A 15,479-nucleotide genomic window follows, 5' to 3' on the forward strand; every position below is an offset into this window, starting at 1 on the left:
AAGGACTCCTTTCTGGGTTTTGACCAAATCGTAGTCTTACCAAAGAGGTGAAATTAAGAGTCTTCAGTATTAGGTCATTCCTGTTCAAGATGTCAAATTCAACAACACTGAAAGAATAAAAGCGATGCTAAGTTCTGAATGCTCTTGAAGCATCCTCTTCTTTTAGGAGACCAAGGGGGAATATATGTTCTCCCTCTAATTCTCCAGAGGTTTGTCTATTGTTAGTCATCCCCACAGGAAGTTTAAAGCAGCTTAGAGTGGTGTTGCATCTGTACAGCACTCAGTTTAACTACATGAAGTTGCTTTCAGCCTCAGCTTGTGCTTTGATCTCAGTCTGACATACAAAGCAAACCTCCTGTCACAGAGGAGCTGTTATTTGAAATAGGAAGCAAAGCTGGACTAGATGGCCAAAACAGACAAGGGCTATTCAAACACCTTTACTCTGCTTTAAAGCAGATTTTTATTGAGCCATGGACTGATACCAAGAGAGTGAAGTGTTTCAGTTCAGAAGTGATTGAATTATACATAACAGTAGAGTGGTGTATAAAACAAGCTTTCAGAGTTCAGTACCTTTTTTAATTGCACAAAGGTTTTATTCTTCATTCTTTCACTATGCAAGTCAACCCAAAAACATCCCATAAGCACTCAGTATTTGACTTATCTGTCAGAAGAATAGGGCATGGATTTGAAATGTGGATCACTTTTGTTCTAAATGAGTCTATAATTGCCATATAAAAGCCCCTGGCAATTCTCTTCTCCGGTATTTCTTCTAAAGAAGCTCACTAGCCCAAAAGTAGCTGTGAAGGCCACTGCTAGGATGTTCCTTACTGTGCAAATAAGTTCATGCTATGTAATTAGAGGTCAAAATAGCTCTTCAAAAGGATAATTTGCCTTTTCTTTTCTGAAAATAGTACAGCAGAATCCACTTCTGTGGAGTTTTCCTCTTCCTTATACAAGATGTATAGAATACCCCAGACTTGCTTTGAAGGGCCCCAAGCCAGCAGTAGTCAGGGAGGAAGCTGCACTGGAACTCCAGTAATAGTTACAATCACTTGCTCAAGGGGCAGGGCGGGCGGGAGAAGGGGAAAACACAGCAGACAAAACACACAACCCAAGGATTGAAGATTGAGCCTTTTTTCCAGGAAGTTTATTCCCTTCACAAATAACTTCTGGAGCAAGTGTAACCAATAAGCCTGTTAGAACTGGTTCAGCAGAACCAAAGACCAGAACACTTTTTCTGACTACATTCACATACCTGAAGTGTGGCTAACAATAAGAAAACTGAATTTACAGGTTCAGTCCATCTGTGACATGAAACACAATACCACATACCCCAGAAACACTATGCTACAGTTGCCCCAAGACCTAGCTTAAGGCAGATGAATACCCTAGTGTCATCTGCCTCTCCTTTTTTGATGTCTTGGAAGGGTAGGCTGAAAGCTAAAGAATCAAAGGGCACTATGGAGTTACTAAACAACCACTAACATTTTCAGTCACTACAAACAAACAATACAAAGGTGGAGGTTTTTTGGCTTTTTTTTATTGCACTAATGGGGTCCCTAGATACTTCATACATGGTCACTCATTCCTGCAAACAAATCAGTGCTGTTATGATTGTCTGTTGGTCTAATCGCTCAAGGATACTAGGATTGCATGCTGCCTTCAGTTGGAAGTCAGGCCTCTTGGTCAATGCTCAAAAGCAAACTGAGAAGAGAGAAATACATGCATTCAGTTAAAAAAAAACAGGAAAAGGCAGAAAATCATCATAAAGCTTCTAAGCAATTGCATCACAAAAACATACAGCTGCTGCTTGTGAAGCTGTTGTATCTTGCAACATCTCAGATCAGTATCAGAAATTGCAGCTGCTCCAAGCTAGATTCTTTGCAGATATAAGCAGCATCACTCAAGTAAAGGATTTGCCAATTACTGTAAACAAACTATTGCCTATCATCCTACAGCAAATCTGACTATTCAATTAAAGATTCTTTCTTTTAAGCCATGCAAACAGTATCTGCCAGCTCAAGACAAGCAGCAGGCTGGGAAGCCTGACATTTGAGAACTCAAGTTAATCAGCAGAGCTACACAGGAAGCTGGGGGGGTTGTTTATTACTGTCTACTGGAAGACTTGTACAACAGGTCACTGAAAGTTTAATCAAGAATAAACTGTTCCCCTTGTTACTGTATCAGCACTGCCAAGACACTGCTCTTAAGCATTTTCCAAAGCTTTGACTCAACTTCCAAAGGAGATGGACATGGAATGAAATGTGAACAACATGGTCAGCTAGTTCACAGGAGTTTAGTCATTTGATGCTTCTCAAGCATTACTTAACACTACACAGAGAGTCTTCCCCATGGTCTAATGCTAACGTTTTGCCAAGGTTTTGTCTGCAATGCAGTTCAGACAACTGATTCCATGTATTTTATTTTGTAATAGCACTGAACACCGTAAGTACTGCAGTGTACAGCATTAAAGATCAGTGCAAGTACAACTGACTGAAGGGGCAGGGGGTGGAAAGCGGTAACCTAGACTAGCTTTCCTGCCAGAATATTGTCAAGAAGCTTTTACCTAGTAGTTTCCAGGTAAAGTTCTTCCACTTCAGAGAGTTGTTCAGGTGCTTGACACAGGCATCCATTTTCAGTCCTCCAGTACATTCAGAACTCATTTACCTGTCAGGCCTGATAGGTAAGTCACAGGTCCTGTGAAATACCCTCAGACATCACAGATAACACTGGACACCTACGTTTAGGTACCTGAATCACTTAGTTTCTAAAGCTATGTATATGCTGCCACCCAATCTATATGTAGTTACTGCAGTGTTTGAAGAAAAAAATGGCCCCACATGGTCTAAATGAACATGCATAGCTTAGAACATCCGTCTCCCACTACATTTTTGTTATCCTTAAACAAGGGCTATTCCTCAGTCCTATATTCAAAGACCTACATGCTAAGAAACATTTCAGAACTCTTGAGGTGAGCCTGACCCCTCCAGCTCCCCCTGCAGATTCGCATCTTAATCTACAGAAAACACACTTGGTTCTAATATTACAAAATTTGATGTTCAAAAACACAAATTAAAGTCATGTATCTTATGCCCTATCAAGCTTTCATAATGTTTGAACACAGAGTTGTTACACTGGACAAGAAAGCTTTTAGAAGCATTTCTAAACAGGAAGAATAAAGAGATATTAATCAAAGCTGTTTAAAATAGCTTGCTAGGTTTGAAGCATTTACATTTTTAAACAGAAAAATTAAAGGGACAATATGTACACAAAGTTGCAGAGAAAAAAAGTCTGTTGTTTAAGAGTTACAGTAAATTAATCTACAATTAAAGAATCCTAGGTACTATAAGATATATAGTTTGAAGCATTAAATAACTATGCTGTCAGCTAATACACATCATTAAAGATAGAATTACAGAAATTATGGAAGACTGGATGAAGCCAAGAATCTGTATTGTTGAATTCACATGAAAAATATTTAGAAGTCCAGATTCATTCCCTTCCCCCAAGACAAAGCAAAACTATTTCAAAACTATCATCTCCAGTATTATTTTGAAAGGGATTCTAGCCCACGAGATACTGCACAGAAACACAGGGGAAAGACACAGATAACTTGAATGTGTATGTTTTTTCCCCTTTGGCACAATCGCCCTCACTAAATTTAATCATTTAGGTTACTACTGATGGAAGCATCCAAAAACTGCTAACAGATCAGTGTCTCAATCACATGATTATCCCAAAAGTAAACATTTTGGCCCATTTGGCTAGCCTTAGTCTGATTCAATTCTGTGGCTGAAACTATACTAGAAATAAAACATACTGTTAATTTCAAAGACAGTCTAAATCCCAAACCCAGTGGGCAGATTTCCCAAGACAGTGGGGAATTAGATTAGGAGACCCAGCGGGTTTTTACAGACTTAGAGGGGACTTCTGTTAAATTACATTTCAGATGTACACCAAGAAAGATATATACAGATGCCAAACACATAACATCTACAACTATGAATGGAAATTTGTTTGCTAGTGATGAAACATTAACTTCACTTAATACAAGCTCTAAACTTAACACTCAGCAACCATTACACAAGGACAAGTCCCTATATCCAGTGAAGTTATACAGCCTGCGCAAGTTCTCTCCAAAGTATGCACTTCACCTTCATACATATAGGGTGCTATCTTTTTAGAAAAGTTAAGACCCATACAGGTAAGAACTACATATGAAGTGATGTGAGCCAGTTAAATACACACAATTTGTCAGCAGCCTGAAGCTGACATAAATAGCACTTTCACATCAAACTAGAGAATATATTAAGACACCAAAATACCTGTTAAAAACATTTTATCCCTGGCCAGTCTGAAGGCTGAGTGGTCTATACTTGAGTTAAGCATATGACTGAGGAAGCCCAACTTCAAAGACAGGCAAGCTGAAAACACTACAGGATTTAATGCAGTTATCCTGGCAGTATTTATTTTACACCAGTGTGGAAAACCTACAGAAGTATCCATGAACACTTTCTGTCCATAGGTAGCCATTATGCAGACCCAGGGATATGAAAGCAAAGGTAAAGCAAAAGTCAACCACTAAAAAAAAGTCACTGGATTACCAGCTTGCAAAACCAACCAAGACTTAAAAGGGGGCTGGAAGATCTTACTATTTAATATGTACAATCTTTATAAAGTTTCAAATGCAGGAAAGCAGCTTTTACAATTTAATCCTTAGCATGAGGGTTTTATTGCTGCATAGGTGCCCTTTGCCTTGTCCCTAAGGTCATGAAAACCACTGCCCAGCCAGGATTTCTATTCTCTAAAAATCAAGGCAGGAGACTACCCAATGTTGTTAATCTTTCTCTCTCTCTCGTTATTTAAAAAAAAAAGAGACTAAGGCCCCTACTTTGCCAAAGGGAATCACCAAGCACCAAGAAGTCCAGTTCCATGTTCCAAATTAACAGAACACCTAAACAGAATTACAGTTTTATTATGCTTTTCCTATCAAAGTTAAAAATCTTGTCAGGAGAAGAGCATTTTCCAGTTGCTACAGCCTACAGTGAAAAGCCAACAATGGGAACTGAAAATAAACAAGCACTCATTTGGGAAGTAAAGATATTTTAATTCAGTCTTCATATAAACTATTATTAATACATATTACACAAAGGTCTAAACATGAGAATTTAAAAAAAACACACTGCTCCTGCAACAGTTAACCTATCTTTCCTCCCCCAACCCCACAAGAAAGCCAATACAGAACCAGAACAGTAGCTGAAGTTTACTATTAATAAGCAAACTATATTTCCCCACATCTATGTGGAGGGGAACTCATGAGAATAGGTACACCAAGCTCCCTTTTAGAAACTCAGTCAGAAAATATTTTATTCAAACTGTCGTAAGGGCATACTTACAGAACTTTCCCTATTCAAGCAAGAAAGCTACTGAAAACGTCACCTTACTATTTAGTCAGTGCTACATACAGAAAACATCTTTGGCAAGGAAGATCTAGTACACTTATAATGACAATATAGTTTACTAATATACAACTGTGTTAAGTAGTTGATTAATCATCTCCAGTACCACAATTTTCTATTAAGACACTAGTGGCTTAAACGTCAACATTTGGACAGTGGCAGGAACAAACGGGGTATTTTGCAAGTGGAAGTCTCCCTTCCTTATGAAAGAAATGTACGTACTGTACCCTTGATTGTCCCCCTGCAAATAGGGCATTTCCTAAGGGAAGGTGCACATTCTTTGCACACCACTAAGTGACCACATGGAATAAAAACAATGGAAACTTCTTTATCCATGCAGACTTTACATGTTCTTTCCTCTTGTAACCTCCTTAATTGTTCTTCCATAGGTAAACCTGGAAAAAAGAGTGGTTTAAACATTTTAGAAGCTGGAATGGAATTTGACTTCTTTCTAATCAAAATGCACACGTATTCAAATGCGACCCCTTACTTCCTAGCTGTATTCAATACTAGACCGCAGCAAGAATAAGCACATTTTCCAGAGCTAGAAAAGTGGCATGCAAGTAACCACCTAGTCCTTACTTTCCGCTTCTGTAAGGCAAAGGAGCACCTCAGGGACTGGAGGCCAGCTATATTTCTTGAGGCTATGGTTTATATTTGAGCATATACTGTACTTTTCTTGTTTGGATATTAGAAGCACAAAGCACAGTCCAATTAGTGGAAGTCAGCTATATGCAGGCTTGTACACTTTACTGCAGTCTATAACATACTAAATTCAAATACATTTATACTGCAAGAGTGAAAAAAGACTGGAGCAAACTCAAACCCATGGCTGACAAGTTTTACCTATCTAGCTGTTGGCCCAGCTAGATTTTAGGATATCCACAGTCCACTTTGGAAAAGTGAAGATCTCCATAGAATGCCTGAACAGGAAACTCTCCTTCCTTAGTGCCCAAGCACTTGCATATGGCACAGAATATACCTTACAGCAGATACACAAGCTTGCATGTCTGCCCACACACTTAATTTATACAGATTAAACTCAGTTTACCAAAGCAAAAGCTAGGGATGGGCTAAAACTTAAAACTCATTTCTTAACCCAAGGGTTTTTTGTTTGTTTTTAATAGAAGCTATTGTCCCACAATACCCTTTTAGAAAGAAAGTGAAATTCAAGATACCTGAAACATCTTCTGTAGGAACATACTTCACACTCTTCTCCACTAAAATAAGAGGAAAAGAACATTTAGTCATTTGGTTAGTCTATATTCCAGTAAAACCCTTTTTTTCATCTTTAGACTGCTCTGACAATGCAGATTAGACTTTGATAAACTGACATACTTTTAAGAGACATACCAAATAAATCTCTGTACAGTAAAGGGTCACAGTCTCGTAGACAGTTTCTGAATATGCTGGCTGCTGCATTTCCTTTCACTAAGACTGTATCTATCAACTCCCTTGCTTGCAACGGTGTCTGAGTCTTTTGCTTAATAACATCATGCTCAAGTTCAGTTATCACTTTAGCCGACAGTAAACTCCCAAGAATTGGAAGTACACATGTCAAACGTTGGAATAAAGCCTTTCGATTTTTCCGGATTAAGGACAAGTCATCTGAAATACAAAGCAGATTAGATGTTCATTAGGAATATAGTATTCCAAGCTGCATTTCTACTAATGAGAACTGACACACCTAAGTTATCCAACTTTTCATTTACTATATCATTAATAAAAAACTTGTTTCAGTGGTATTTACATGCAAGAATGAACTTAAGAAAACCACACTGCAGTTTAGAAGCTGAAACCCCTTCACCAGTGAAAGCCTGTGTTTCCCTCTCTAGATGAAAGCTTGAGAGGATCTTGCCTAACTTTACACCCAGCAAAAGCTGTATTCTCTGCAGAAGTGGAAAGAAAAAACAAGCCTCTGCATAACGCCACAGCTAACTCAACAAAAACTAATACATTAACTTCAGCCAGTGGCAGCCAAAAGCATTACTGAGTAGATCGATCTGGCTTACTTTAAAGTATCCCAAGAAAATTATGTGCAAGAAACCAAAGGTATGGCACAACTATGTAACTCAAGAGTTTTTTTTTTTTTTTTCCTTCCAGAGTCAAACAAGAAAATCATTCTCATGAAGGTTTAGTGGTCAAACCCATCTCCACTTTTGTGACAGCATACAAATGTAGGAAAGAAGCCATTTAATTCAATCTGTAAATGAGAAGTTTCATTACTGCTTCAGACTCAAAAATTTGGATTTTAAGCATCAGAACAAAACCACTTACATGGTCTTAAAGCAATAGGGAATGTTAAAAATGCATCAAGTAATGAGTGTTAAATAGCTAATCTACATATTATGAGTTGGATAGAGAAAAGCTGACCTCCTGTCACATTACAGAACAAATTTGTGAAAGTTTATGGCCTCTTCCAGGAGGTGGTTATGTTGGCTCATCAATTCAAGCACCATAAGAAGGGAGCAAGTTTGTAAGAGTGGTGTGCTAAGTAAAGTCTTTGTTCCATTTATTTTTGATTAACCATAATACAAAGACAGACAAAAAAATGCTTTGTTCCTGTAGAGAGAATAAGGCAAGTCTGAACACTTGGCACCTGTACAAACTATCCTCCTCAAAACAAACTACCAGACTGATCTAGTCCCATGCAGATACCAGACAATGCTTTTACAGAAGCTCATCCTATTAGGAAGTAAATTAAATCACTTAGTGGATAACAGTTATAAAAGGTCAAAAGCACAAATATACAAGCCACTTCTGCTTTTATTCCTGCCCTCTTTGTACCTGAGGCCACTTCTTCAGACTGCCTCTCTTTCTCTTCTTCTCTCTTCTCATCTTCAGCAGTAAGGAGATCAGACACAAGATCATTAACAGTCTTGTAGTTTTCTCCAGTGGCCAAGATCTTACTTTGCACTGTTTGCTTTATTAGCCTTCTACTAAATCCCATCTCCAAGGCAGCTTTAACCACGGGCGTGTTCATCATGATTGCATCTTCTGAATGACTTTCTCCAGGTTCAAAATGAATAACTAATCAAAGAAAAGCAACACTAAGTTTAAAAAAACCACACACACACACCACACTGGTCAGACACATTCAACATTACCTACACACATGTCTTCTAATGCTAGGTATCATGCAAGTTCAATGATTAAGCAGGCTTTTTTAGTAGCTAGTTTTAAATGGAAACCAGCTACCTGGATTCAATTGAGTTGAACCCATGATGAGCTTCAATCAGTGCTAAGCCTTCACTAAAAATCAAGGGATAAGTCAGAAAGGACAGCATTCCATTGTGTCTTAAAATTTCTAACTATTAAAAAAGCTAACTTCAGCCTTGAAAAAAAATTCTCTTCCAATAGCTGGCAACTGAAAATTAAGAGCTTGTTATGCAAACAGAATCATTCTATTCCAACTCTTGATCAATAATTTATATTCAATTTAAGCACCAGGCATATGAGATAGTACATGCTGATCTGGAACAGTGAGTCAATGACCACTGTCACCTACTCACTCTTTGGTAGTGTATTGCCACCATGGCTAGGCTTCTACTCTCAGAAGGGAACACAGAAAGACTTCACTTAACCAGCTTGTCCTGCCCTTTCTGTGACCACTGCAGCTCAGAGAATATTTACTTAGCTATGCACCTAAAATAGAGTTGCATGACATGCATAATGATGACACCTTTCATATTTGTGGGGCAAGTGCTCCACAAAGTTCAATACCTTACATCACTTTAGCAAATGCCAATTGGACTTGTTTTGCTTAACCCAACCATGAACCTAACAAAACAAACACAGCAGATGGCAAGCCTGCAAAACCAAAAATCTTAACGGGATGATATTATAAGAAAAACAAGACATGAGATCTCTTACAAGCTTCCTGGAAGTTTATCCATATAATGTTAAAGCTACATAAGCATTAAAGAACAATATTGCTGTGTCCAAGAAACTCAAGAGTTGTTAGTTTTGGATAGCCAAGTGTTAAGTTTGCAAAGTGCTGAGGAAGTCTGAAAGTGTGCCTTTCAAGTTATATTAATATACATACTTGGGGGATCAACGTTTTCATCTACAGGTGTATCAGAGGTTGACAACAGCTGTTGAACACAATGAAACTGCATTAGTAACAGAGTATCTCTTTCCCTTCTACATACCTTTCTAGCATTCTTGATGAAAGAAATGTGCTAAGTTTATCTGAATAGTATCTGCATTTTGCACATAATTACGCAAGTCCAACATTTGTTTAATACATAACCAATACAGTCAGTGCTGACTTCTGTCAAGAGAAGCTTTTCTGAACCACATTTACGCACTCAGCCTCCTCTTACCAGAAGAGCTATGGTTAAAAACAGTGTGTGGAGGGTATGGGGGGAGAGAGGCAGCAGCATAGGGAATTGAGTTGTCTGGGGCTGACTTCTGAAATAGCAATTACTGGTCTTACTCACTGGAACTTACATAAATCAGAACTTCCCTCTCCTGACAAGGAGACTGGAAGGCTCGCATTGCCCCATAACGAGCAGTACAAGGTTTGTCTGTAAATGACATAGTGCTATAACTCTTATATTACTATAATACTATACCACCTACTTTAAAGTATCAATTCTCACAAAGCACTTACCCTGTACAGGAATAGTCATGGAAAGTTCTAATGCTCTAACTCCATTAGGCTTAGCTCAGCATTAATTCAATTTTTCTAAAAAGAGCATTTACACAGAAACCTACTACCAAAGCATGCAGAAATTAGGCAAAAGGGTGCACCCAACTCCCCAAAACAATACACCACTCTTATGTAACTGTTTGATTTTTCCAGTTTGAAAAGTAAAGTTTACCTGTTCAAGAAGGTGGGGGAACCGGGCCTGAATCTGACTTACAAACTCTCTTCCTTTTACATGAAGCAGATATTCACACCTGAAACATTAACAAGTATACTAAATTATATTTTCTACTTCCAAGAATAATCAAGAATGAAACACCTTACAATAACACAACATAATTTAAATACATGTTTATCTTCCTTTACTGAAGCAGAAGAGTTCTCTGCATCAGAAGCTTGAAGCAGCCTACTGCCAGACAAGGCTCCAATAAAGCCTGCTGTGATGTTCAGCAGCCAGTAGCTTTAGGTATATAGAGGCAGCAGTTACCATTCTACTACCACTTCCACTTGAAATGGCCTAACAAAAGAAGCAACCGTGTCAGCTTTATTATAGACTGCAGCGATAAACTGACTATTTCTCACTCACGACATCTCACCATTTTTATCTCCTACACAAGTCGTTCAAAAGAGTACACAAAATGACACCATCAAAACCATATCTGCTTCATTAATGCAGAAGCCTCTTAATTATGTTTACTGACAGGCACAACACAGAAGGAAACAAAGGTCTTATTTAGGTCTATATACATCACGTAACTCAATAGAAGCTGATAAATTACTTAAAGACTGTTAAAAGATGTATGGTTTGAAGAATTACAGAAATGCATGAAATTCACTCTTTGTTTGGGTGTATTTGTACATAATATAGTGAACTTAAAAACAGAAACAGAACAAGTGCTATGCAGAACATATCAGCCAAAGTTAAAAGCTTAATTTGAGCAGTGAGACTGTAAGAAGTATGATAAGGATCTTGCAAGTTACCTTGGAAACCACTTTGCATGCTCAATCCATGGATTATCTCCAGACTCCCAGCACCTTAACCCACCATCACAGCAAAAACACTTGACATCATCATTGCGCCCTTTTGGGGAAATAAAAAGTGAAATATCTAGCAAACGTTCACAGAGGTTTTTAAAAACAAATGTTGACAATAACAATACAAATCATATCAGAGGTCAGCTTTTCTTACCTACATAGTAAAAACCAGCATCTGCAAGCTGTTCAGGCTGAACTGGAATTCTAGTTGGCCAGTTTATGAATGTTTTAACACGTGCTTCACGGGTTTGCATGCTCACATTAGAAACATTGAAGTTTGGTTGGTCTCGAGTCAGATTTTCCACAAGAGGGCAGGTAGGAAAGTGTCTACGATGCTCTGACATGGCATTATCCTTTGGTTCCCAGTTACTCAGTTGACCACCACAGGTAAAACAAGCAACTTTGTCTGCTGTCCCCAAGTAATAAAATCCAGCCTTTGCGAGATCAGTGGGCGAGAGAAATGTCAGGGGCCATGAGTGAAAAGTGCGTAGTCTAGCATCTTCTGTGCTCATGGAAGGATTGTGAAGCTTCAGTCTCAAACATGAGAGGTCTTCAACAGCCCTAGTAGTTATGGGGTCTTGAGGAAAACTGGAAAAAGAGCCACTGAAATAGCCAACTTGCTCTAAGCTTGGAGGAGAGTTTATGGAATGTAAATATGGTGAGAAACTGCTTGTGACCAGAGGCGAAAAAGCAGAACGAGAGGACAATCCAAGGTTGTTAACTGAAAGCACATTCTGAATAAAACTGCAGCTAGGATAGAGGTGTTTATGTTTCTCCATAGCATTATCTCCTGGTTGCCAGTTGTCCAACATTAAACCACAGCAGAAGCATTTAACTGTGTCTTTCACACCAGTGTAATAAAACCCAGCCCGGGCAAGACTCCGTTCTGACACTGGCACATTAATAGGGAAAGTAGAAAATGTGGACATTCGGTAGAGTTCACAGGATAAGTCGTACTTCAGTTCATCACACAGAGCACTGTGCTTCATCATGTTAGCCAAGAAAGGGCTATTTTCCATTATGTTCATAATGGACTATTTTTGGAAGAATGGGACAAGCCTTCCTCTGGGAGGTAGTTGTGTGCATTAAAGGTAAGTCTGAGTAACCCCTGCCTTTACAAAAGTAACAACCTGAAAGTGAAGTATTTTGATATGCAACTTTGAATGCACATGTAAACAGAACTAGTTGCATGATTAACAGCTTTTAAAGACTTAAGTTCTCCTTTGTTTTCAGTGCAAAAGCTATTTCCAATTTGTCAAGAAGTACAGAAAGCATGTCAAAAAGGACTTTTCCCTCAATTATCCATCACGTACTTTCCTTGCACTGTACATCTGAGAACAGTATCAATTAGCCAGGCTGGTAGAGGTGGGGTCCAGAGAGCAAAAAACCTCAAGTGGGTTTATCAAAATCCTTCATCAATAAAGAAACTAAAACATGGGGCAACCAAACTGACAATTTTGACTAAAACATACTAATTTAAAAACCATTTCACCCTAGAGAGCTGATAAATACACAGCTCATACCTGTAACAACTTTGGTTTGTAAATCTCATTAGGAGGTTGAAAATAACTATTCGTCAAGCTCAAAAGGCATTACAAGAAAAATCCCCTGAACATCATCCGATATAGCTGCTAGTATTAGACTACCAAGAAACCTTGACTTCTGCATATTACAATCAGAATTGTTAGGACTAAAAAAGCCCATTTATACTCAACCTTGCATACATCAAGGATTCAGCTACAGGATAAATAAATCCTATACACTATTGCTGATGAAGATGAAGCATCTTAAACTACAGGCTTGGAATAGCCCAAGGCTTTTTTGTCTATAGCGTTCTCAGCACAGATTGAACTGACCATTTTAATCTGGTGTCTTAGTTACAAGTATACAGTTATCATATTTAACAGAAATAAACTGATTTGTATTGGGACATTTTAATATTCTATATTGATTAATTACATTTTTTCTGTATGCCATGTTTATAAAGTAAACAGAATCCTCAGATAAAACAATTTTTAATGTTTTAGTTTCTTTATTTGTGCACAAAACTACCTCCCAGAGTTCAGACTGAAGTCCCTTCTAAGGGGCCTACACCTCCATATTGATATTGACTGTTCACAAGAAGAAATTTTAAGTATCTATAGTTTCAATCATTTAATTCCTTTGGGCAGAAGACAACCTGTAACGAAGAAAAAAAAAAAAAAAAAAAAGAAGTATTTCAAAATACACAGCAAAGCTTATATGATATTGCTATAACAGAAGGTACAGAAATTGAAGCACTAAGCTCATAAAGCTTTTTTGGAAAAATCAGCTAGAAAGTTTTATGGAGATTTACATGCTTTCTTATGCAGTGGAATTCACACATCTAATTCACTCACTATCAACACATATGCAAGACTTTATCCCACAAGCTGAAGTGTCTGATGGATGAGCCAGGCTGCTTGATCACAAGCTGCATCTGAGTAACTAACAGTAAAAATCTTTTACTGACAAAGTTACATCCCTTTAGATCAAATCTTTGTTGTACAACAGCCTGCAAGCTTAAAGCAATTTAAATTGATTTAAATTAAGGCCATTGGAATTTCTTATCTAGTCTAATCCAATGATAGCAAAGTAGTGTAGGGCATCAGTGGAACTCTGAACTTGTCCAAAGTTCATAAATTTAAAGGGCTTCTTTTAAAGCAATGTATTCAGCAGAATGAGCTTTTAAGGAGTTCTTCCAGGAAAGACTCAAAATGGATATACAACACAACCCTAGAAAGTCACCTACAGGAGAACCATAGAGCACTTTCTACTCATTTCAATAGCTCTTAATAGATCTATGCTTAATACGGTCATACTACTACTAGTTTTTTAACCATTGAGGAAATAAAATATTACACTAAACCAGTCCTTTAACGCAACTGTTAGGACTGGGGTATCATCTTATGTGAACAAACTGGGCCAAAAAGTTAAGCAGTCTCCACACTGGTCAAAAAACAGAAACTCTAAAGAAAATACTGGAAACATCACAGCAAACAGAGACCCTGATTGAACCAACAGAAATAGGATGGTTTAAATTTGACATCCTCAGATAGTCTTACCTGCCAAATACTCTTAATATTAACCTCTACTACCACCCTGGGTATCTTTGATACCCACACAACCATCCACTCTCTCTGAATCTCACTAGACGTTTTTTCCCCCATTACTACGCAGTGACACCGAGCAGTTCTTTAATCCCAGAGAACTAGCGTTTATTAAAAACAAAAAAAACCCTACAGTTTCAAAGTTTCAACATATCCATCCGATATTCCTCTGCCTCCGCGTTACGAGGCGGGCGGAGCGGGCTCCCTCCGGGCACCCTCCACCTGTTGTTTATGGTTCCACAGCCGGCACCGCGCAAACGGCCGGGCCGTCGCCGCCCTCCGCGCACCTGCGGGCCGCGGCACAGACCCGCTCCCGCGCCGACCAGAGGCGCCCGGCCGCCGCGCACTTCCACCCCGTCCCCCAAGCGCCCCCGGCCGCTCCCTCCCGCGAGCGGTCACCGCGACACGACACAACCCGCCGCGGAGGTGCAACCGCCGCCCAGGACAGAGCCTCCCCACCCGACCCCCACCCCACGGCAGCCCGCTCCGGCAGCGCAGCACCCTGCCAGGCCGCGGCCCCCCCCCCCCCCCCGCTGACTCACGCTCTCCGCGCAGGCCCCCGCAACAGCCGAGCCGCCGGCGCGCCCCAGCCTATATACGGCACCGGCGGGGGAGCCGGTGGGGGGGGACGCGGCGCCCCCGGCGGGCACCGCCCCCCGGCCCGGGAAACTCCGACGGCGGAGCGTCGTGCTGGAAAGCCCCGGCCGCGCTGCGGCGCATGCGCGGCCTGGCGCAGGGGCCGGGAGGAGGCGGGGCCGGGCTCCACCGCCCCGGCCCACTCCTGCCCGCAGCCGCGCGGCGGCCGTTAACGGCTGGCGTTGTCGCGCGCTGCCTTTACCCGCAGCCCTGCGGCGGCCGTTAACGGCCGGCGTCGTTGCGTGCCGCACTGCCCCGCGGGCCGAGAGCGCTGCGACGGCCCGATTGGGCTGAGCGCCCTTCTGGGGAGACTCCCGAGGGCGGCCCCTTGCCCGCCGGCTCTTTCTGTTCCCTTTGAAGTCAGCTTTGGGGTCTCCGGCGAGCGAGGCTTGACGCGGGGTGGGTTTTTTTGTGCTTAGCCTCGCTGCCCTCTTGCTCATTCGAGTAGCGGCAATGAGTAAGGCTCTAGCCGTGCCGCCGCCGCGGTTAGCAGGAACATTGGGTACTTTCCTGCGCGCCGGGGAAACCCGCGGGGCGCGGGCTTCCCCGCGCGGCCCGGCACGAGGGGAA

At 40.5% G+C, this 15,479-nt stretch overlaps 1 protein-coding gene across 1 annotated transcript; it reads right to left on the reverse strand.

Annotated features, from left to right (window-relative positions):
* Nucleotides 1-5,086: 5,086 nt before the first annotated feature.
* Nucleotides 5,087-15,020, reverse strand: BIRC2 (baculoviral IAP repeat containing 2). The gene is made up of 9 exons (XM_026109437.2): nt 14,816-15,020; nt 11,300-13,324; nt 11,092-11,191; nt 10,286-10,364; nt 9,505-9,553; nt 8,247-8,489; nt 6,813-7,067; nt 6,638-6,679; nt 5,087-5,854 (listed from the first exon to the last, which is right to left on the reverse strand). The coding sequence occupies exons 2-9, from the start codon at nt 12,171-12,173 to the stop codon at nt 5,661-5,663; spliced, it is 1,836 nt and encodes a 611-aa protein (XP_025965222.2). The 5' UTR covers nt 12,174-13,324; nt 14,816-15,020; the 3' UTR covers nt 5,087-5,660.
* Nucleotides 15,021-15,479: the final 459 nt, after the last annotated feature.

Source organism: Dromaius novaehollandiae, chromosome 1 (genome assembly GCF_036370855.1).
Source record: "Dromaius novaehollandiae isolate bDroNov1 chromosome 1, bDroNov1.hap1, whole genome shotgun sequence".
Lineage (NCBI taxonomy): Eukaryota > Metazoa > Chordata > Aves > Casuariiformes > Dromaiidae > Dromaius > Dromaius novaehollandiae.

Bases quoted from the DNA above. Each gene is read 5' to 3' on its own strand.
- BIRC2 (XM_026109437.2), bottom strand. From the start codon at position 12,173: ATGAACATAATGGAAAATAGCCCTTTCTTGGCTAACATGATGAAGCAC. The intron at 11,192-11,299 runs GTAAGAAAAGCT...TTTCCCCAAAAG, and splicing joins TGCTGGTTTTTACTATGTAG to GGCGCAATGATGATGTCAAG. The intron at 6,680-6,812 runs GTATGTCTCTTA...CTCTTATTTTAG, and splicing joins ACTGTACAGAGATTTATTTG to TGGAGAAGAGTGTGAAGTAT.